Source organism: Lagopus muta, chromosome 1, assembly GCF_023343835.1.
Source record: "Lagopus muta isolate bLagMut1 chromosome 1, bLagMut1 primary, whole genome shotgun sequence".
Lineage (NCBI taxonomy): Eukaryota > Metazoa > Chordata > Aves > Galliformes > Phasianidae > Lagopus > Lagopus muta.
The window spans coordinates 188,016,704-188,041,462 of NC_064433.1; the positions used below are offsets into that span (position 1 = coordinate 188,016,704).

The 24,759-nt window shown below is 35.9% G+C and overlaps 1 protein-coding gene across 25 annotated transcripts in view; it reads right to left on the reverse strand.

Moving 5' to 3' along the window:
- The window catches only part of DLG2 (discs large MAGUK scaffold protein 2), a 994,028-nt gene that overhangs the window by 581,814 nt on the left and 387,455 nt on the right, over positions 1–24,759 (reverse strand). For 9 of the 25 annotated variants that reach the window (XM_048940083.1, XM_048939876.1, XM_048939966.1 and 6 more), the window contains one exon: positions 16,052–16,132. The exons of the other annotated variants lie outside the window; for them this stretch is intronic. In XM_048940083.1, the coding sequence (XP_048796040.1) occupies positions 16,052–16,132 (81 nt within the window). The remainder of the gene's footprint in view (positions 1–16,051; positions 16,133–24,759) is intronic. 25 annotated transcript variants of the gene reach the window in all.

Genomic DNA, 24,759 nt, shown 5'->3' on the forward strand with positions numbered 1-24,759 from the left:
GGGATGGGGCATCCACAGCCTCCATGGGCAGCCTGTTCCAGTGTGTCACCGCCCTCTGAGTGGCATAATAAGAGTATTGCTTTATATTGTCACATATCAGCATAAATATATATATAATATATATAGCTTATGGATACTATCCTTACTGTTAAAGGACCTGAAAATGATTCCAATAACAAGCAATATTCTTTACAAGCAGTGTTTCTAGTAAGGCATTCAGGACATTAAGGTTGAAATCATCAGAGATAACAAGAAAATTTAAGAAAAAAAAGACAAATTATGTTCATGAACTAAGAAATGGTTCCAAAGGAGAGAAATATATGGCAATAGGACCAAAAATGAAGGACACTGTAATACTTTTTTGAAGGAAAAAAAAAAAAGGCTCTGTAAAGAATGCAGATCAAGAAAAGAAAAGCATGAGATAAAAAGGAGGTGATTAGAGAAAATGCACTGAACCATCTGGATAGTGTTTGACATCAGGAAAAGCAAACAAGAGTCTGATGGAATACATGTTCCCAATTATAATTATGCATACTGTATCATAGCTAGCATAATGAAGACTTCTGCAGTTAAGGTAGGTTTCTACTTTTCATGCTATTTTCCACTTTTCCAGTTGCTTGTAAGATTTTTTTTCCTTCTGGCAGCACTATATCCTTCCTCTCTGTGCAGTACATTAAGAAAATTTCTCCCTTTAATAACTCCTGATAGTAAAGATAATGTCAGAAATATCGCTGGAGTATAGAGCTCATATCAAATGACTAGAAATTTTGTCCAGTTTCACAAAGATTGACAGGGTACCAGACTATACATTTTCTCTTTTGCCCCATGAAAAGCAAAATATGAGAGATTGGTTTTAGGAATTACTCAGCCATATGTGCCCACATTACATTGTTAAAAGAACAGTCCCTGCTTCCGTGGAGTTGGCACTGAGAGTCTGTGGTTGTACCATGATGAGACCAATGGTCTCAAAAGGCTGGAGGCAAGATAGATACCTCTGTCCAAAAATTCTCAAGTTATCACAATAATCTCACAGGCACTTAATTCTCATGGCCTGGAACAGTGCCATAGTGTTTTGGATATATTATATAATATATCCAAATTTATATATTATATAAATTGGTCTAGCCATTAAACTGAGAAGCTGTACCATTAATTTAATCTCAAATCCTCACTAAGACAAATATTAAATCATTTTTCTTTGTAAGTTTACCCAACATGTACAACAGCACTGAATTAGATGTATTTTAATTGACTTATCCATTGAGGAATTGTTAGTATGTAGTTTTTATGAACTTTCCCAGTATGAGCAGGCAGTATTAACAAAATGAAGGGATGCATTTGGAGCTCCTTATAAGAATTAAAAAGAAAGAGCATGAGATTTTATAGTTGATCAAAATCTCACTCAAAGGACAGAATGACACAAACAGCAAGCTGAAATTTCCAATTAGCTGCTTATAAGATGCTGCAGAGCTGCTTTGATATCTTGTCAAAGTAAAGGATAAGTCTTGCTCTTTGAACGTTTTAATGGATATTAACAGGTATTCTGTGACAAAATGGGACACCGTCATGTACACACCTGCATTTTACAGAATAAGCAGAGACTTCAGAATATGCAAATTTAAGCATATAGTAAAAAAACTAGTCAATCTGTTGGTCACCTGCTCAGCTATAACCAATATAAAAAATGTTATTTAGCTCACCAGAAACTTAAAGACACCATTTTCCTGGGTAAGCAAAAAAGCAATTAGTAAGATTTTGTCAAATTTTAGTCATAAGTATGCATCAGACTGGAAAAGTAATATGTTTAATAAGGCATTGATTAGATTTCCAATAAAAGTTACATTTACCCAAAATATTTTAGTGGCTTTGACGTGGGATTTGTGTATCTGATATGCACTCATTTCAAATTATTAGAACAATTTTCATTAGCTATCCCTATATCTGCTTGCTTCTGAGTGCTAGAAATGGTTTATTGAAGTTCATTTTCTGCGTCAGTACATAATTTGATGTCAGAATTAGTATTGATTTTTTTAAAATCTCTTCCCTTTCACATTGTACAAAGTTAGTTTTGCTTGGTCACATCAGCAGAGTGAAAAATATATTTTGCTTACTGAGTTGAATATCAGCAATGCTAGAAAAACTCAACAATGGTGTTGTGTTCCAGATGATGTATTTTGAGGAATGAGTTATCCAGACAGGCAAGAAAGAGCACTGGATTGTCAGTTTGTCTCAATTAGTGGGGGAGAGGGCAAATGGCTCCTTAGCTGAGGAATAATGCAAACCTATTTGTGCTATATGGTGCCATTGCCCTCTTTGACTGTGGCACAGTCACACAGTGCCCTCCTGGAGACTCATTTGGGGATGGGATACTGAGCACTGTGCTATTTTCATAATATGTATTTAAAGACTAAAGAATTTTTTTTAAGACTAATAAGGCTATAGACACAGCATTCACTAGGTAAATACTGAAGTCAGTGCAATTTACTACCAGTTTCTTGGAACTAGTGTGAGCATATTAATACAAGATGAAAACAAATGACCAGATTAGAATTAGCCATCAACAGGAATGCCTTAATCTCTCTCTGCACAGCACAGTATGAAAATATTGTTTCGTGACAGCGATGACTAATTTTAAGTGAACACTTTACAGCTAAACTAGCAAAACAGCACTATTTAGCAACACTCCACTGAATCTAGTTCAGTGCACCTGGTAAAAATTTTTGCTTACACTACAAAACTATCCTTCCTTCATTTTTAAAAACAAAAGGACTCATTATAACATGGCTTTTAATCCGTAAGACCCTCATACACCTGAACATACATTTGCCTCCTTGTATGTCTGGATGTAAAGCCAAAGATTCACAAAATTAAACTGGCTTAAAGCTAAATTCCCTTTAAAGACAATGAGACACCGTTTGTCCAAAGATATGTATTATCTACTTTTCATCACAGTGAATTGTGAAAGTAATGACACTCAGTTTGCAGTCTGTCTCCTGCAAACAGGTTTCCATATTTAATCAGTAATTGTCATCCTTTGTTCCCCAGAGAGAGATAATTTGACATTCCTGGTACCTAAGCATCCACAGGTTGCAGGCATTTAAAAACTTAAATATCACACCCAAATAAGAACTTCGCTCTTAATCCTCTCTTCACATTTCTTGCTATCGTGAGAAAATCAACCACATTCCCACGCTTACAAAAAAAATCCCTGAGAAAAACAAAAGCAGAATGATGAACAAATAGAAAATCAGTCATCCTTATGGATCTGACCCACTTTTTTCCCAAAGTTACTTGTCCGTCTCTCTCCTCTGAATGATGTTCTGCTTTATGCTGTTAGGTCTACAGATTGCCTAGACATGTTAAGGATATATACTATAATGCATATTTATGGTATTCAGTCACAATAAACAGCTGGTTTGTGTGCATGCAATGTCATTTTGTGTTCAGCAAATTCACAGAAATCCTGGAAGGATGACAAGGTTTCACTATGCTTAAGACTGTTGGTCAAAAGCAACGTTTAGGAAATCATCTTTCAAGTAAGAATATATATTTTTTTTTCTACCAGGAATTGACATGTGAGCTTTGTTTGGCCCTTATTTAAGTCTGGCAGTTCAGCTAATATAAACTGTCACATCTTAGCCCATCGTTTACATTTCCATTTAACTCTTCATTTGCTCTCAGATTCTCAGAGCTGTAAGCGAAATGCTTACCATGGTTGAAAGTTTCTGTGATATAGGCTTGTTATAAGGATGTATGACAAGCTCAAGATAAGTGCTTCAGGCATCACATTAGAAGAGTTACATTAGTTAAGTTCTAATAGGATCAAACCTTTAATCATTTAATTTGCCAATTTCAAGTGCAAAAAAAAAAAAAAAAAAAAAGGTTATTGGAAAAATTCCAGGTTGTGGTGTCACAGTTTTCAAAACAGATACTTCTGCTGCCTTCCGTTCTTTCTTTCTCATTTTTAATTTGAGTTAAATCCCTTCTAAGCATCATAATGACAAAAAGAAAGTTAATCAGCAACGGGCTCTAGGTTATTGATCCTTTCAATAAGGATCAAGAAAGACAATAGAGGACTGAAGGCCAATTAACCTCTTCCAGTAGAGTAAATATATGAAACTAATAAATTCTTTTACTAGCAAAAAGATTTATGTTAATTTTTCTTACAATAACACTTAAATTCTAGGCACTCAAAGGAATGAGACAGTCTAACTTAAGAATGATTGTGAAGTACAAGCTGTGGAGGTACGCATCTCAATCCATTTCTTTGTTCTGAGGAGACAAAGGGAGAAAGGAAATGAAAAAGGGAAGGGAACGGAAAAGAAGAGAAGGGAAGGAAAGGGAAAGGGAAAGAGGAGATAAGAGTCCCTTATAACTCAAATGACTCTATGAACATATTGCAATAGCCCATTTTATTACATAGGGATCGTCTGAAAGTCCCACTAAAATGAAAAATTTATGACAAGGACATGAGTTATAACATACTGTGAAAATGAGGAATTAGATTTGCTTTGGCTTCTTCAACCCTCTGAAACTGAATAAGTACACACACTTGTTTGGATAATTGTTTGGGAGGGTATTTAATCCAGGTTAGAAGGCAACTGTCTTATAAGATTTAAAAATTCATAAACAGTAGAAATAGTAAAAATAGTCAGTGATTTTTGAAAAATTATTTACATGAACCTGTTGACTCCATACTTGCAGAGCCTACTACTTATCCTGAGAAATTCATATATAATAAGCAAAAAGGCCAACAGAATGAATTGCATCATATGATGACAGATCTATATGGAGAGTAAGCTACACAGCACATGCAACTCTAGGCCATAGAGAATTTCTGCTGTGCCTACCAATCTAAAGCGTAAGCTGGAATAGAATCTATGTTTCACTGTATTTTTTTTTTATACTCTCGTGCTATAATTACTAATTTTTAATTTCTAATTACTGATTTACTAATTTCTGGGTCTGAAATGGCAGTATGTTTATGAACAGTATCTCAATGTCAACTAAGTTCTATTTTTATATAATTTAAAACATTAATTCTGATGCAATGGATCTCAAATAACACATCTACATAGACACTGTGTTTATACACAGCCACAATATGAAGTCCACTTTCCCTAGTTTATTAAAATTTTTATAATAAAAAATTTTACTAGACAGTATAATGCTTGACTTTCAAACATATCTTCCATGCATTTGCTGGTGTCATCTGCTCTAAGACAGTAACGAAACTCAGACCACCTTTTTCTCTAGTGATTTTCTCATATTAAATAATGAAAGCTAATTTGTGTTTTAGATGTGGTTCAGTCTTAGCCTTGCTGTAGATAATTGTTGCATTTCTATATCATACAGTCAAAATAGAATTAAGAAAGCAAGACGAAAGGAATTTTAACCAGTTAACATTACGTATCTTCTATAGCATACACCTTTTCCATAGCCTATTTATTAACAGCTTCTAATTCTTCATTCCCATTATTTTTCATCAGTGTCTAGTCTAGTTTCACCATTCCCCATACTACATCTCTCCACACAACCTTTTAACGTATGTTCTCTAATTTGCCATCAATATCTCCTTTCTCTTCTTCTTGAATATAGCCACTGCTACTCACCCTCATCTCAGCTCATCCTCTTTACCAACAGATGTACAAACCTTGAAATAATGCTAGGAGTATCTTTAGAAAGCTAAAATAAGAAGAGCGCTTTTATTTGGTTAAAATCAATTACTCATTCAAAAGCTACCTCTCTCCCGGAAGTCTAAGGAGGCAAGCACTGACATTCATAGAAAAATGCTGGAATTTGATCACCAATTATCTAATTTAAACTGCTGAATTACTTGGAATAATGGCATCAAACAGCAGACACTGAAAAGATTAAGAAAATATCTTGACTCAGAGCTCAGGCAGCCATGCAGTCGTTTCAAAAGTCATGTGAAGGGTTTTATTCTCCGTAAACATTGGTAAAATTTCTACCTGCTGATAGCAGACTCCAATCATCTCCAAATTACAGTTCTCCTTTCCTTACTAGGGAAGAATGAGTAAGATTTAGCTACTTCTAAAAGATCTAACTTTTCCCCCTCATTATTGCTGGAAATTGCCAAGTGAAAGCTCTGTTAATTCATCTGTAAAATAAACGAAGAATAGATACTGCCAGAAGAGTCAGGATGAAAACCTAGGAAATGCGTGGCCAGCATTTAACCACCAAGTTTTAGTCTGATCTCCAACCCATGGAGTAAGGAACACAGTCTACATCATCAGATGGAAAGAACATTTTTCCCCAAAAACATCTTAATATATTCTTCAGAATATACCGGGAAAAGGTCTTATCCTTTTTGTCCTCAAGCATCTGGTACACTAAAATAATGTGAAAAATGCCCTCATTGCTTATTCCATATGCATATTTGAACATCCTAAGTGAACACCTACTCCTTTTGTATCTGTTACAATGGCTCTGAGCATTCCCAAAAAACTGGACCCTGTGCAACTTCAGTTTTCCACCAGGTCCCCAGGAATGGCAGTTAATATCTGGCTGTGGAACACCCCACAAATCTCCTCCTTTATCCTCTTTCTTTGGTGTAGAAATTAATTTAGAATTGTCAGCCGAGGATTGCCTATCTTCATTGTAGATGCAGATTATTTCAGAGTAGATCATTTATCTCTGTTGTTTATTTCAATCCTGAAAATGCATTTCATTACATGAATAATACTGGAAAGCGACACTATCAATTACATCACTATGATATAAAAAGTTTGTAACATGTTTCTGCCAACAAGGACTTGGCAGAGTCGGGGTAAGAAAAGACAAAAATAAAGTGAAGTGGACAACAGCTTCAAAGTTCCCAGGAAAAAAAGAAAGAAAAAAAAAAGCTTAATACTGTAAAACTGAAAATGAAACAAAAGTAAAAGCTGCACTAAATATTAAGAGTGACAGAAGTGTGGGTGAGAAACAGGGGTCCTTAGCACTGGGATTTTTAAATTTGATCAGTTCTTAATCTATAATTTCACCCTTCAAAGACAGTCCATAATTAATTTCAGTGAAAATCACAGAATCATAAAATTACAGAACTTCAATTTGGGCTTTGAGTAACTGATAAAATGTAGTCCAGCTTCTGCTTGAAGCAGCACTAACTTCAAAGCTCACACAAGTGGCTCAGGACCTCTTCCTTCATTATTTAAAAGTCTTCAAAAGGTGCTTTGAAAATCTGGAATCTAGAAGTTCAGTGGAACTTAAGTTGAATGAGAATTTAAGCTAAGAAAGACAACTCTTTTGATGAAACTTCTAAGAAAAATTGAAGTATCTGATCACTGAAAATTTGTTCATTGAAAACAAATGGACATTTCTGAAAGGGTAGAGGTCTTCAGAGGTTACTAGACGGGGCAGAAACTCCCCGGATATGGAACAAGAAGAAAGAAGGAGTTATGCTTGTATCTATAAGGCTGTAAATATAAAACTTTGAGATGTTTTGTCAGTCAGAACAAAACCCACAATTTTCAGATTCCTGCAGCCAAAGTGATCTATACCTGCTGTTTCACTAGAATACAAAGCAATGTGTGCGGAGGAAGATCTAAGTCAACTCATTCAATGCTAAAACCTGCAGCATTACTGAAAGGTTACATAATAATGAAGCTACACATACTCTCTCACTCAACAATATGCTCTGCCTTGGATGTAAACAAGTGGTAGCAAAAGTATCGCTTTCTCAATTCTATGGTTTTTCTGTCTTTGAAATAGACTTTTGAGGAATTTCTTATTTAATCCTGGAATTGAAAGAAAAGGCTCACATTCAGGATGTTGAATGTGAAAATGTGTCTTCATTGCATGTGCTTTACAGAATTCAACAGTTTCTTGATGTCAAAATCTTCTAAAGTCTTCAGCTACCAGTTTAACAAAACTCAATCATTCCTCATTAGTAATAAAATTGACAACAATGATTTCTGTAAGCAAGAGCAATATCTTTGTCACCCAGATAATGGTAGTGTTGTTTGTTTGTTTTACTGAGGGTTTGGTTGCAAGTGGTGTTACAGAACGAAGTCTTCCACAGCAGAAGTTGAGTTCAGTTCACTCTTTATTTAGAGCTATTTCTTTTCATCCTGTAAAATTCTGCATATCTTGCTAATTCTTATATGTTTTTATTCACAGAATAAAGATTCTGAAAAAAAAAAAATATGGTACTAATATAATCTAACTTCAAGTAAAACTTTAAAGCATGCATTCTTTTTACAGAGACACATGCACTTGGTGTTAAATCATTGAGAAACTGTGCATTCCTCTATTGTACCAGAAAAAAAAAAAAAAGGTTTTTCCTTGAAACAGAACTGTGCTGTAATGATTACATTTTATCATGATTACTTTTGCTCTGGGAAATATTTTTCCAAATACGATATGAAAAGAATTCCATTTGTAGCAATAAAGCTCCTATAAACAGTTTATAAAAACAATCAAAAAGCCTTGGGCTATTTACAGAAAGAGCATATATTACCAATAAAATTAACGAATCTGTTTTTACAGCTCCTATTTCACATCATTCTTTCTTCTTTTCTGAATTGCTGAATACTTGCAAGGATGAAGCAAAGAGAAAAATACTTTCCATCCATTAGGTGGAGATTGAATAAATTAAAAAATTAAATTGGGTAATTACTGAGGCAGCCAGAATCAATATAATGTAAAGCACAAAGGAGTATACTTTAAGTTATAACATACTTCTTTTTCAGAAGGATTTTCCAATTGAATAGTTACTTTACCTTAAGCTACACATCAAATAATGATTAATTTCTGAACTTAAGAGAATTACATCAGTCATTACCAATGGTAAGTGATACTACAAATTTCCAAATTTCATAAACAACATTTTGAAATATTGAATCAGGATGCTGTCTCAAGAGGCAATAAAAGTACTAACATACGTTTATTAAAGAAAATTATTTGATTTTTAAAAGTTCTGAAAAACAGAGAATTCAGATAGACTCCAGGCTCCTGAAGTTTTCAGAAGCTGTTACTGAACTTCTTACTACTGTGTAATGATGGCTTTATGCAATATTGAAAGATTGTCTAATAAATTGTAAAGTTATTAAGATTGCTGTGGAAGTTATTATAATTAATAATATTAATTTATATGTTTATTTATTCCTTAACCCAGGAAACTTGGGTCTGTTCTTCAGTGTTGAGAACTAATTTTAGTTGTCATGATGGAGCTTATCCAACATAACTTCATACCTCAGTAATCAAGAAATCCCAGATGTTTTAATGATGGAAGTGTGCTTTAGCTCCATCCAAAGTAAACTGATATTAAAAAAATAAAGTCTAGCATAGTGAGTTTATCATTAGGGAGAAAACATCAAGGAAGTATAGCATATTTAGGTATTATTAGTTGAGCACATAACGTTCCATAGGAAAGAATGGGAATGCAGGGTGTTTATTTAAAGTTTGGTGACTCTTAAGTTTCACTGGCTATGGATGAGAAATAAATTTCCTCTTCCTTTAAAAGGTTTAATTTTTACACTGATGTAAGCCATCTTTCATCCAAGCTGCCAAAATATATTCAACTTTTTCCATGAGGCCGTTGGTATAGGGGTCACAGCACTCATGAATGGACATCATTTCCTTTGTGAGGAAATACAAAATTTATTCAATGTTGTAGTGTGGCTAGAAGTTATTTCAGAAACCAGGGTTAGTAGACGGTCATAACCACACATCTGTTCCACAAGAGGCCATGGGAATTTAAGCTGACAGTAATACATTAATTCTGGCCTTGTTTCTCAAAAAATGCAGGAAGTGCCATCATCAACAACATAGCCAACATAGGTACCTCTTGGGCCAGACATAATTTACAGAGTTTTATACAGGTTATGAGACTGCAGCCATTGTCTCACAAAACATTTCTGTTTGAGCTACCAAACTCAGAGGCAAATCTCTGTTAACATGATTTAAAATACCTGAACTAAAGCCCCCTAATTTTTAAAGTTTATATAGTGGAAATGACAATTGACTCAGCACCATAGAATACAATTATAATTAACAGGATTTTTTTCTGAAAAATTGATGTATTGCCTTGGGGGAAAATGTAGGTCACAGCATCAATTAAAAGCAGAACAACCTCTTCATTGCCTATGTAACATTTAACTCCAAATAAATTGGTTGCTGTAAATTAAACCCACACTGCATGGCATGGTGGAATGGCATCACAGGAATGGAAAACATCAAGAATAGCTACTGCAAAGAACTATTTCAAGATACAGCATTTACTTTATTCAAATAATATGGGAAAAAAAAAAAAAAAAAGGAGAAAATACTGATATTAACAACACTTCTTCTCAGTTGTTTTTTGAGAAAAACTATTAACTGCATATTCAACTTTCTTTAACATTGGCAGGATGCTAATATTAGGCCTCGACAGGAAATTATGCGAGAATTACTTAATTGAGGATTAAAAACAGCAGTTACCTTTGCTTCTGACTGCAAAGATGTAAGATTACTTCAGACTCAAGGGTTCAGTTTTAGTAACTGGAAGATCCAATGAACAATCTTGCATGTTAGAAAGTGGAATATAGGAATAAATCATTTCAGATGAAGTATGAGTCTCTGCAGGGGCTGCCACTCAGAATTTATTTAAAATGCTTTTCTAACAGTACTTGAAATATCAGTGATAACTTTTAATGGAAGCCACTAAAAAATTTAAAGACTTTTAGTTTGAAAGAGTTGCCAACAAATAGCATTGCATTTTTAATAACACTAACTTCCTGTTCCAGAACAACAATTTTCAGTAGTAACTAAGCCAGAAGAAAGCTCTAATAATAAAATCTTTACCCATCTTTTTTAGTGTTTGTTCATCTAGAAATTTAGAATATTTCATCTAGAAAGTTATGTAATTTGAAGTTTAATCATTTATTTCAAATGGAGCAAATGTTTCTGCTGCGATTGTGAGGTTGAAAGATCAACTGCATGGTGGTGAGCCAGGCTGCCTGAGTAAGATCTGACAAAGTCTTTCAGAGAAAACACAAAGGAGCAGCAACTGAGACAATGGGATGGAGGGCTAATAAATTGATAAAGCATACCTCCAAATTCTCTACTGCTCATGTGTAATCATGAATAATAAAAAGGTACTGCAGGCAAAATTAGATGTGATACCCATGTCATGTTTTCAGCACAAAAGTTCTTACCAAGAAATGAGTTTATAATTCTGTAGTAATATAGGAAATTTCTGAAAAAATAGCAGAGGAAGTATCTAAACAATTATGGTAATATATATGACCCTGAATATACAAAGGAAGTGGATCTATATATCAGAAAATTCCACTTGAATACAGGTAGCTTTTCAGATGAAAACTATGCCACTGTTATTATTTTCAAATTATACTAAGGATTATAAGAGCCCAGTTGTTCTTTCCGCAGATTAAATGTTAAGATCATTGACAGAATGTTGGTTTCTGTTTTGCCCTATACCCATTGCTACATCTTGATGTCAGTGTTAAGGACTGGGATTCCAATGTACAAATCAAATGCAGAAGTAAAATTCAAAGTAAGCTTCAAAGATCTTAGAACCTGAGGCTAAATCAAGCGACAACAGAAAGAGATGGACCCCAAATAAACCAATTTTCAACGGTTCTCCCTATGACTAGGCTAACGGCTTAGACTTCTAATTATCTAGCTATTTAATTGGTTTAAATGTTAAGTCAAAGACAGATTTGCTGAACATAAGCCATGAAAATGTGTGTTTTTTGTTTTTTGTTTTTTTTAATTTCACAATTGAGCAATATACCTTTCTGTCCTTGCATGGCTGCAGATTAAAGTCACTTTCTCTGACTGACAGAGAACAATTAGGCCAAATTTATGCTTCGTGGTACTTCAAAGAAGGTAGCTTATGTTCAATGCAAGTCAAAGCAAAGTACCAGAAAATTATTGCTAAAATGAGATATTTAGGAACAGGGAGGGTAAATCAAATTCAATTTTCATTACTCTAGAGGTTGAATGGTCTACTATAGACTCAGAGCCTTGGTTTCCTCTTACCTCTAAATGTGCTAGACTGTTATTCTGTGAGAAAACATCATTCACTACTCTGATAGTATGTGTAATAGTCTACAATCATTAATGTTCTATGTAAAACAGAAAAATTCTAATAGCTGTTCAGGAAATATGATCTTTGGGTTTTTGTGATTTTTTGTTTTTTTGTTTGTTTGTTTTGGTTTGGTTTGGTTTTTTTTGTCTCAAAGCAATTTTCGATCTCCCTTTTACAGATAGGAAAACAAAGGCAAAGAGAATGAAGAAAGCTGACCCAAATGACTCAAGACTAGCTGCAAAGACAGAAAATGAAACAACGTAGCTTAAGTTCGGAATCTCATTTTATAGACCAACTGATCTACAATTAGTTGTACAAAACATCAGAGAGATGTAGATGGCAGTCACACAATACTGAAAAAACATCAAACCCTCTCAAACAGATCTTATGGTTTTAATCAACATTTACCACGTCTAGATTACAAATCAATAAAGGAAAATTATTCCAGATATCAGTGACCTAGGCAGGATTTAGCCTTCATTGTCGTTTAGGCCAGGAGATGGCTGTACTGAGGTACTGAGGTATCTACATATCTTGTGTATTGGAAGGGAAAAACGGAAAGGGAAAGGAAAAAGAGAAAGGGAAAGGGAACATTTCCAAGAAAAGAGCAATCAGGTGAACCTAAGGATTTTCTAAGATATTTGGATATTTTTTTCCCGTGGAACAGTAATAATAGAAGTATGTACTGCAGGCATCATTTTGTTTTATTTTTATTATTTATTTAATTCATTGTTTTTGTGAGATGCCTATTCAGGTAAGAAGCCAACAGAACTGATTTCTACTAGCTATAGGTAGCATCCAATTGATTCAAGCTTGCATTGAGCTGCAGATCTCATATTGAACTAAATGAAAAATTAGAAAAGCATTGCTAGCCTGCCTCCATTCATCCACAGGAAGGAAGGTAAATGAAAGTCAATGCTCTCATTAGACCTTGTAATACAGTTCCACATATCTTCATTTAAGCTGGTAGCTGGGGAAGAAAGTGATAGACTGCCTTAGACTAGGTGAATCTCACTCAGCCCTATCATCTAATCCCACATTCCTTCACTGAAGAAGATTTTGCTGAGTCTGCTGGACCAGAGATCAGGTGCCTAAAAGATTCAGAATTCAAAACAGAGAGTATCACTGTATCACTGAGTTTAGCCTAATGTACCACAGCTCATAAGTCTGACAAAAGTATCTTAAATAAGAGTGCATATCTATTTCAGAAACATAGTGAGATGGAAATCTACAACTTCCTGGCATAATTTGTCCTGCATCCTCACTGCTGAAAAGTCCTGTCCAGCATTTGTTTGGCTTCACTATCGTATGTATTCTGCTTTCCTTTGCTGCGTTGAAGAATCCCCTTGTTCCCAGTCTCCCCACAGAAATACACTGTCATTATGAGAGAGAGAGAGAGAGAGAGAGAGAGAGAGAGAGAGAGAAAAGTCTCTCTCTGGAGGAATTTTTCTCTGTTCTAGTCTATATTCTCTCTCTGAAAATATATATTCAGTAACTTTTAAAGGTATGGACCCTAGAACTTGGCACAACAATATGAAACAAGACTCTTGTTTTATATACAACTATAATCTTATCCTTATTCTTCCCTTAATCATCTAACATTAAAAGATCATTGCATAAACCTTTGCTGAGCTGCCCGTTCTTTAGTCTGAAACCACCTCACAGTCATCTATTTCCAGGTTAGGGGTTCCCTCTCTGTTTGTGTGGATGACATTTCTTCCCTCTGGCTATGTAATCCTTCTCTTCCAGGTAATAAACACTTTGTTTGAATAGATTCTGCTGACCAGGCCGGACTGTAACTGGACTGCTCCATCTGACTTCTCTTCTATTTTTTAAATTTTTGCATGATCTGCAAATCTTGCCATCCATGAATTTGTGCCACCTTCCAAGTCAGTTCAGCTAACATTGAAACATGTCGTCTACAGCCAATTCTAAATCATGGAAACTATCTCTCAGTATTTCCATGAAAGGGCCATTTATCATCTACTGGTACTTCGCTATGTCAGCTAATCAGTCCTTAATGAGTATTACTTTGATAAAGTATACTGTTATTTATTAAAATAAGTTACAGTGTAATATTAAATCAAATGCCTTACTAAAACCTTTACAACATTTAGGGACATTCATCTAACAAACTCACAGTCTGAAATAAAGTTTATCTGATATAATTGCTTTGCTTTAAACCTATGCTGAATATCATCAACTTATTCTAACCATAAATTTATTATTATGCTTGCTTTTTCAGCTAAATATTCCTTAATCATGCCAATATTTTTTCCCAGAGATGACTTCTAGCTAACCTGCTCTGCAGATTTTTTTTTTTAATAAAAATAAATAGCACAATACTGACACTCCAGAATTTCAAAAATATTCCACATATCTCTTCAGCTTGATTTTTTTATGGCTCTTAGGCGAAAGTTAACAAGTAATGAGCTTTCTAATTTACTTATTTTATCACCAGCAGATGTTGTTTAACATGCTTTTAAAGATTCAGTGCTGTTTGCATAGTAGGGACACTGGATCTCCTACTACCATATGGGCTTGTTAAGGAGCAAACAGCACTTGCCTCCTACTGTGTGCCACTCAGTACTGAAGAGCTTTTTGTTCATCTTTGTGTGAATAAATGACACGATTAATTAAAGAGTGACTGACTAGCTTCATTTTTTTTCTTTGAAGGTGTTAAAAAAGCAGTAAGAATTAGTTATGTGCATCCAAAATATACCAAGAAATAAATTTCATTAGGCCATTTTCAAAATCATAGTAGGCAGAAACAGAGTGTTAAGATACAGACGGTAAGAATTCTTATTCATTACATTTAACACTGAATTCAACCTTAAGTTACCCATATTTTTTTTCCCTATTATTCATGAAAATTACTTAAACATCATTAGCCATTACAAATTGATGTCCACCTGGCAGAGTGCTCTGCAAGGGTCACTTAGAATGATCATCTGTCTATTTATCCCTGTGTCTTGCTAACTCTGAAATCAAAAGATAGCAATTTGGACATCAGCAACATATCAGTGTAGACTACATTTACCAGAAATATCCCATTAGTGTGCATTATCCTGAAATCTTAACGTGTCTCCTTTTCCTCCTGAGATTCCAAAGGACCCAGCTGGCAAGAAACCAAACTATCAAGTTTCTCTCATGTCTATTATGATAATAGCAGGAGGTCATACACTGAAAGCTGAGAACACAAATGCAGCATAAAGCAAATCGAATATTTTGATAACAGAAATGTATGGAGGTTTGTATCCTCATGCAATAGAGTCGTCTTTTTTTTTTTTTTTTTTTTTTGAATTGGAGTTTTTTCATTGTAATAATTTCAATGATAACTCCTTTACTAGAAAGGCTGTTTGATAAAAAGAAATATCTTCATCAGTGCTGCTGTCTGTCAGGTTTCTCAAGTCCATGACAGCTTTAACATTCAACATAAATACACTTAATTTTCCTTTCCCAGGAAAGCCTGCCTACTACCACTCATAAACTGATGGTGTCAATTCTAGGCCAACAGAGAATAAATAAATTTCAAAAAGATAAAACTTGAAATTTTCCTCACCACAGAAGATATGTAAAATCTAGGCATTTATACCTGTTATTTGACTGCAAAGAATGTGTAGGCAATGGAGAGAAGTCTAGACAATGGAAAGAGACAATCATTTTTAGGACACAATCCACCTCAATCTATAGGAGACACCCAAAACCAGTATGAAATGTGATCAGGAAGAGTCATTTAATATCATGGCAATATTGTTGGCTTGGTCAGATGTCAAAAGCCAGGTGAGGCTGAATTGTTTTTCTTAAAAGAGCAAATTATTTTCAGTTTAATCACTGGGTAGCTGAGGCAAAATTTTTTGTGCCTCAGAATCTTGTCATTTATTGAGGTGTTCAACAAAGAAATTGAAAACAAAAACAAAAACAAAACTATGAAGCAGCAGTCCAGAAACTATTGCCTTTCCTCACTTTTATCCCCACAGCTCAGTTCACTACTCTCACCTGTGCATTAGTCCATTCCATTTCAGGGAAAGGTCCCAGCTGAAGGCCTCTACCTGTGGGATTCTCTTCCTCTTGGCCTTTCTGGAAGTACATAGAGACATCTACTCAGGACACGTTCCAAACTCAGATTTTTCATTATGCTTGCATATGGTGCTTAGTTGTGTACTTTCTCTTCCCAGTTTGATTTTGAGGGGTGAGGAGAATCTGTTGCTATAACTGCTCTGGGAATTAATCTGGCATACCATCTATTCTTTTCAATCTCTAAATACTCGCTGAAGTGCCCAGAGGCTATTTAACATAAATGAAAAAGCATTATGTTCTATAATATTCAATGTGTTATTGATTAGAAATGCCTGTGGAATAGTTATTTTTCCTTCAAGGAAGAACAAGCAAGGAAGAAATATTTCATGAGAATTAACACTGCACTACTTTATTTCAGTATATTTTCAGTATGAAACATCTACCAATCACAAGTAATTATTAGCAAATCAAGCAAAAATGCTATAAAGGAATGAATAAATATTCTCTTTACAGTCCACCTCTTTCCAGCTAAAATTAGAAATAATCCTGCTTCTTTTAAATTTTAAAACTGACTGTATATATTATCTTTATGAATTTGTGATGTTTATAGGAGACTATACATTCAGTTTTAACCAACAGTGGGGTTATTTATTTATTTATTTATTTATTCGTTTATCTATTTATCTATTTGCTGTGAATTGGAATTGCAATGCAATGCAATGAATTCACACCCCTGACTAGGCATGAGCCAATGCCATTGCAGAAAACAACAATACGAGAAAGCCCTGTAAGTAACAGGGAGAGCTGTGTGGCAAGGATCACAGTGTAAATAATAAAACTACTTTGTCTTTAGTTCTGCATTTATTAGCTTTTTTTTTTTTATAGAACATTTAACTCCTAGAGTACTCAAATGCATTTTTATAAAGTTCTTATTCTTTACATGCATGTGAAAAGCTTACATCCATCTTGTAGTATATTACTTTAAGGATTTATATATATATATATTATTAAAAATTATAACTTTTTAAATGAAAAAGGACAAAAAAGCACTTTTTTTTTTTTTTCCCCACTATCTCCTGTAATATCAAGACATTTCACTTTCAAGCACTAGGTAAACAAGACATTCAAGGAAGTCTTAGGACACTGTCAGTATAAAGAATGGCTACTAATTTAAAAAAAAAAAAAAAAAAAAGGTGTACAACATTTTATTGTTAAATATAGTCTAAGGAAAAGAGACTTCCGGCTCTGATTTGAAGCATTACTGCTGTCATAAAACAGTACTGTTAAGAGCTGACGTTTATAGTGATGCTGTGAAACTTGAGGCACTTGGATGTGGGCTAAGAACAGAGTCCTTTCGGACATGGGAAGCTGCTGCTAATAGTTCAGAGCTCAAAGGTACTGGATCATCTTTGGAGGATGCATTCGCATCTTGCTTTGGTCTGCATGGATTTAAATCTGAATATTCAATCAAACTCATTTGGACAGGATATTTTGACATAACTTTTCTTAGAGTAACTTTTCTTATCACATAATGTAATGCATAGTCTCTTAAATGTAGAAGTGCTCATGGGGTGCTGAGAACTGCTCTGGAGAAAGAAATATCAGATATAGAAATAGAAAGAAAGGAACATTTATATGGAGATCATTCTCTAAAAAGGAGTCAAGAATGAAGCTCTGTTTCAAAACAGTTTTCCTTCAAAACATTCTTGTGTATAAGGGCACGAATTATAACTACTGAGTGTAATTACTGACTATGAGAAAACAGCAGAATTGTATCATCTGGAGGACACTGTGTTCTAAGATAGGTACTGAACAAAAATGAAGGAAACCTACACAAGAAGAAAGACAATAATGAGATATTTAGAATTCACACCATAGCAAAGACTGAAGACAGGATATTACATGGTGATAGTGATCAGTTGCCTCAAGATGGTAACTTGAGGCCAGAACCTCAAGATACCATCCTAAACTGGCTGCTGTGAAAAAAGCCCATAACTGCTATGATGCTGAAACAGTGAAACGAAGCCTTTTCAGCCCCTAATACTATGATTCCATAGCTCTCATCAGTCAGAACTTCGGGTTTCCTGGTAATTTCAGCAATTCTATTTGGGAACCAGAGGAATAATAGCCAGCCAATGGGAAAAGGCATATATGTGTGTGTGTTTTCAAATCTGTATTGTAAAAATTGCGCGGAGAAGAATTATGGTGTAGAAATGTAATCCTCTTTGTAAAATGCACTCATGAATAGAAGGAAGTAAAGGAGTATTTATAAACAGCAACATTTATAGGCTTTGTAGCATATATTACAAATCTGGCAACCCTGAAGGTGAGCATGAGTTTCACAAATAACATTTTTCTGCTGCCATTAGATGCATGAAGTTATCACTTTGTCTCCAGCTGCTCCTGCATAAGGATTACTTCAGAGGGCTGGAGCACCTCTTCTCTGAAGAAAGGCTGTGGGAGCTGAGCTTGTTGAGCTTGGAGAAGAGAAAGCTGTGGGGTGAACTCAATGTAGCCTTCCAGTTCTTTAAGCTTCTATGCAGGAGTGCCACTGACTTTTTATACAGCCTGATAGTGAAAGGGCAATAGGAAATCGCTTCAAAAAGAAAGAGGGGAGATTTAGATCATTTGTTAGGAAAAACATTCTTTACTCAGAGTGTAGTGAGGCACTGGCATGGGCTGCCCACAGCCAAGCTGTGGGTGCCCCATCCCGTTAGGTACTCAAGGCCAGGTTGGATGGGCCCTGGGCTGCCTGGGAAGCTGGTAGGGGGCAACCAGCTCACAGCAGAGCGTTGGAACTGGATGGGCTTTAAGGTCTCTTCAAACCCAAACCATTCTGTGATTTTATGATTCTATGATTCATAAGGCCATGGGCTTCTCTCTGACATTTTTAAAAGTTCTGTGAATACCTCAGATCTTGGAGGACATCTGAAACAGTAGGAGATGCCTGGCTTAGAGAACTGAATCTCAACCCCAAGAAGGTCCTCTATCTGATAATAGACAATGGAAATATACTAATTATTGTATATATTAAATGTAAATGGATAAATCACCTTAAAGTCAAAGTTTTAAACAAGACTTAAGGAGAAATTGGATTCAATGTCCAAGTATTCGATTTTTAGAAGAGCTTATATATATTCATATTTAGAGGGCTGCCTGGAAAATTTCATTAATTTGTGGATTAAGGAAGAATTCATTTCTTGTCATGGAAAAGGAATGGCACATACACAGTAGTGGGAGGTCCCTTGGTCCTACAAAGGTACCTGCATACAACATCAGAGAGTATCAACAAGTCATCTACTCAAGGAAAACTGAAAAAAAAAAAACCCTACATTTTTCTCTCTGACAATAATAATAATAATAATAATAATAATAATAATAAGAAGAAGAAGAAGAAGAAGAAGAAGAAGAAGAAGAAGAAGAAGAAAGTGAAGATCATATAAAAATCTGACGGAACTATGAAGTTCCTGCTAATCTGATGTAGAGGGCACAGAAGTATTGCTATGCCAAAAAGAAGTAATGAAACATGAATGCAGGGAGAAGTGCGTAAAGAAAATTGTGTTACTGTGTCTAAATAAAGCAATGAAAAACTGTTGCACTTACAGGAACTTCAATATACCAATTGAACCAACACTGTTTAGTTTAAATGTTCCTTATGCCAACAGTGTAACTGTTAGATGAATTCTACAGAATTTATGCAGGTGCAATTACAAGTCACACAAAAACCAGCATTAGCACGGGGTAATAGACTTCTGTGGCAAATAACTGTGTTTAAACCACAAATTTCAATCATGTCAGATAATGAAGGGAAGAGAAACTTCAAGTAAAAGTTTAAAAATATACAGGAGTCTACAACTTCCTTTTAAAATTCGAGTCTTTCTTCTTACTGACTTGTAGAAAAATAATAAAAGCTTGATAGCACATTGGTGATGAGTCCAAAAATACTTTTAAAGCAGGCAGGCTTGTGAATGAAATGAAAATTCAAGACCAGCAGATGGGTTTAACTGCTGTTATATGTGGAGTGGTTTCCAAGAACATTATGTATGTAATAATAAATAGCCAGAGACATAAAGTTTTCCCAGTAGTTTAAATCCTAAGAATATGAGCTAAGAGAGGGCTTTAAGCTTTGGCTCACTGCAACATCCTTACATTTTACCCTTGTCTACAGCAGCAGAAAATGCTTGTTATTGACAACGGGTGTCAGCAATGGGTGCAATTAAAACAGTGCTGAGAACAGTTTTACAAGCAGGCAGGTTTAACATGGCCTTTCTGAAACAAGAATAGATCTTGGCTGTGCTTGCAGGTTAATCACATTCAGCACCAGCATAGTCATTGTCAGCAATGGATAATTACACTAGTGTACACAATGCCTCAATTTGTGCATATGTTTTACATAATAGCTGTTACGAATTGCCTTCGTTTCTCATTCTTGATCTGGATGTGGGAATGCGGACGGGGTGCCACATGTAGGATTCCTGCAGTTTGCATCTAACTGTCTCTGTGCCTTATGCCCTGTTGGTTGGAAGAAAAAGTGAAGTTCCAAAGCCCCATGAGAACAGGCAGCCGCTTTTCTGTCTGTGCTTAAAACACTTCTGGCGTTATCTCCTAAGCCACTAGAAAATGGTTTTGTAAAGTGGCTGCTATGACTAAGTTAAAGCTGCATTTTTTACCATGTATCATTATATTTGACTGACACAAATATTTGTGACATGCAACAAATTTGGAACATATAAAGCCATACGGCTTTGCATAGAAGCACTGACAAGGAAGGCTGCAAAAGAATGAGTGGAGTTGAGAGAAAGAAGAAATCTACACTGGGATGGAAGCCCAGAAAAAATTATGTTTTTTATCTTCAGTGAAGCCAATTGCTTCACAAACACTTTGTGAGAAACCATGGAGAGGACTGGTGCTGGGTCCAAGGAATACTGAAGCTCAGTGCAGACCTGTGCTTTAATGCTTACATCTACATGCAGAGATGTACCAGGGATTCTAGTAGTATCAGCATATGCTGAGTGCTATCCTAGGTGAGCTGGAGGTAATGGGAATAGAAGTGGAAGAAGAAAAAGATGAAGAACCAAGTGAATGATCTGTATCAGACAAGACCTGAGATGTCACATCTTCATCTGGGGAACAGAATATACATTTGTTCTGTTACCAGCCTATTACTTTTCAAGGCTAATCTAGAAAATCATGTCTGTAAGCTGTCATGCTATAAGCATCTCTTTTTCCATTTAATTTTCTCTATAGAAACAAATGTTGAAATAACGATTGCAAAAACACTGCTCTTCAATCCTATCATTGAACCCCCATTCATGAAATGGATAAAGTTAATGCAGATGACAGTTGCCTGCGTGATATTCAGTGACCAGTCAGTGTTCAGTGATCTTCCAAGAGACCTTGCTCATCACTTGACTGTACTGACTGCAAGGCAAAAAGAGCTTACTCTTACCTGGGAAACTCAGCCGTTTAAGCATTTCACTCCCAATTTCACTCCCACCCCAAAAATTAAATGGCACAGCCATATGAACGCATGAAGTTTTGGTCAATGTAATAAGTACCCTTACAAGTAGAGTATAATTACTTTGGAGATCTCTAGAGCAGTTGCTTCAGTCCAAAAGTTCTCACCTCAAATATCCTTACTGCTGCTGTCAAACTGCTTGTTTTGGTTGCTCCTTGATTATGTTACTTTTGGTGTTGGTTAGCTTAACTTGCTAGCTGTATAATATTTCATCTATTCTTTGTAACAGCTGTAATACTGAAAAAAGGAAGCAGAGCAACATGCTTAAACAAGACCCTCACTGCCCTCAGTGCTAACCATTACTGGAAGCCTGTCTCTGTTTTGGATCAGTACAGATGATCTCTTCCAGTCCAAAAAGCTACTCTAGAAGGGACCAGACTTAAGTGGTGTGGACATGAGCAAACTGACTGAAAGTCAGAGCAAACTGACTTTCTGCACAGCAGTGTAGACCCAGTCACTCTCCACTATCTGAGGTACACAATACACAAATCTGAGGTAAGAGTACCCAAGACTTCTACCTGTGTCATTCACTTTGCTATATCTTTTTTTTCCACCATTTATCAATCTACTATGACTTTAAGAGTAGTTTCCAGAAATGCAAATTTGATTTTTTCAGATTCCTGTTAAAGTTATCAGTGATGACAACCTCACTTCAGTGGAGAGATTTCAAAGTTCTGAATATATATCGCAGTCTGATCAATTTCTCAGTAGAGTTTTTGGTCGTCGTTTTGTTTGTTTGTTTTTTAAATTCTTTTCATCAACTATTCAGATGTAATGTTTAGTGAACACTACTTAAGTGCAGGCTTGGTAAACTGTAGCCATTTCTCAGCTTATTAGTCATCCAGTTGTACTACATACATAAAAAATGGAATTGGTATGTATGAGGTCCTCTTTCACAGGAACATCTCCTAATAAAGTAAGGCTAATAGTCAAGCACAAATATATAGGTTTGTGGAGAGACTGAAGGAACTGGGGCTGTTTAGTCTGGGGAAAAGGAGGCTGAGGGAAGACCTTATTGCTCTCTCCCAATATCCGAAAGGGACTTACAGTGAGAGGTTGGTCTCTTCTCACTGGTGACAGGTGACAGAACGAGGGGAAATGGCCTCAAGTTGTGCCAGGGTAAGTTTAGGTTGGATACCAGGAAACACTTTTTTACAGAAAGGGTTGTTAAGCCCTGGAATAGGCTCCCCAGGGAGGTGGTTGAGTCACCATCCCTGAATGTGTTTAAAAACCGTTTGGATGTGGTGCTCAGGAACATGATTTAGTGGAGGGCTGTTAGTTAGGGTAGTATGATTAAGTTGTGGTTGGACTTGATGATCTTTAAGGTCTTTTCCAACCTGAGTGATTCTATGATTCTATGATTCAACAAGACCAAGTTCAGGTCTTGAGCTTTGGCCACAACAACACCAGGCAATGCTACAGGCTTGGGGCAGGGTGGCTGGAAGACTGTGTGGAAGAACAAGACCTAGAAGTGTTGGTCAATGTTCAGCTAAACGTGGGCCAGTGGTACGCCAAGGTGGCCAAGAAGGCTGATAGCATCCTGGCTTGTATCAGAAATAGCGTTGCCAGCAGGAGCAGAAAAATGATCATCCCTCTGTACTAAGCTCTGGTGAGGCTGTCGCTTGAGTGCTGTGTTCAATTTTGGGCCCCTCACTACAGGAAAGACATTGAGGCCCTGGAGTGTGTCCAGAAAAGGGCAGCAAAGCTGTGAGGGGTCTAGAGCACAAGTTTTATGGGGAACAGCTGAGGGAACTGGAATTGTTTAGTCTGGAGAAGAGGAGGCTTAGGGGAGATGTTATCACTCTCTACAGCTCCCTGAAACAAGGCTGTAGTGAGGACAGGTGGGGGTCAGCCTCTTCTCTTGGTAACTAGCAATAGGATGAGAGGCAATGGCCTCATCAGGGGAGATTCAGTTTGGATATAACGAAAAAAATCTTCTCTGAAAGAGTGCTAAGGCACTGGAATGGGCTGTTTATGGTTTAAACACCATTAGAGGTGGTTTAGACAACATTCGTGGAGGTGTTCTAGAAATATTTAGTTGTTTTACTAAGGAGCATGGTTTAGTGTGGAGAAATATTGGTGGCAGGTAGATGGTTGGACTGGATGATCTTGGAGGTCTTTTCCAGCCTTGGTGATTTGGTGATTCTGTGATTAGTCAAATCCTTACATTTTTTTTCTTTATAGGACTCTTAGTGACATTCCCAGAGGTTTTATTTACCCTCTCACTGACATGACCTTTCTTGGGATAAGAATCTCTTCTCCACTACTTTTTGATACAGGAAGATTTGATGTGCTTTTGGAAGAGCTGTAGTTGAATGACTGTGAGAAACCAAATACTGGGTACAATACAAAATACACTATCATGTGTCCACAGCACATGTGAAAGATCAGCAGTGTAGGCCGCACAGCAGACTACACATGCATCTCTGTGCACGTTTGGACATGGTCTGTCATCTCAGACAATCCTCCAGCAATGCTAAGTGGCTCTTCACTCAGAGTTTCTTCAGTCTTTTATATCTCTGATTAAAACTACAGTTGATACTGAAGGCTTATGGAATGTAAACCATTCCTCAATATTCTTTACTTCAGTTTTATAGTCTCTTTGCCTGAGGCAATGAAAACTATCAAACATATCAAGTATTTCAAAACCAGGTATTGTAAGAAAAGCTGCCCTTTGTTGGCATTCACTACCTGCAAAACTAGAGGCGTTGTTTTCAGTGCCTTTCACCTTCCTGGAGAATTTCATTCCTAGTAAAGCCGGCTTTGAAGTGTTTCATACTTCTCTTTTGTGTATTTTCTCTGTTCCTTTTAAATCTTTCTATAAACCATACTCAGCAATCCCTTAGATCAACAGCACTTGTGAGAGGTCATCTTTAGATTACAACTTGTTTAAGCTACCTGGAAATAATGAAAGAAATCTGATGTTACCTCCCATGACCCAGTGGCTGTCTTACTCATGTGAACACAGAGACATGCACTGGATATCTCAGAGAGGACTAATTGCAATGAGATCTGTCATAAGAACCATTTCAAATACATCTTACATTTTTAACACTAAATTTTGAAGCATTCTTTATAAGAAAATAAAGCAAATGTTACTACAGGCAAAAGAAATATAATTACAATGAAAGACATTTGGGGACTATAACTGCTGTATTTTTGGGTGCCT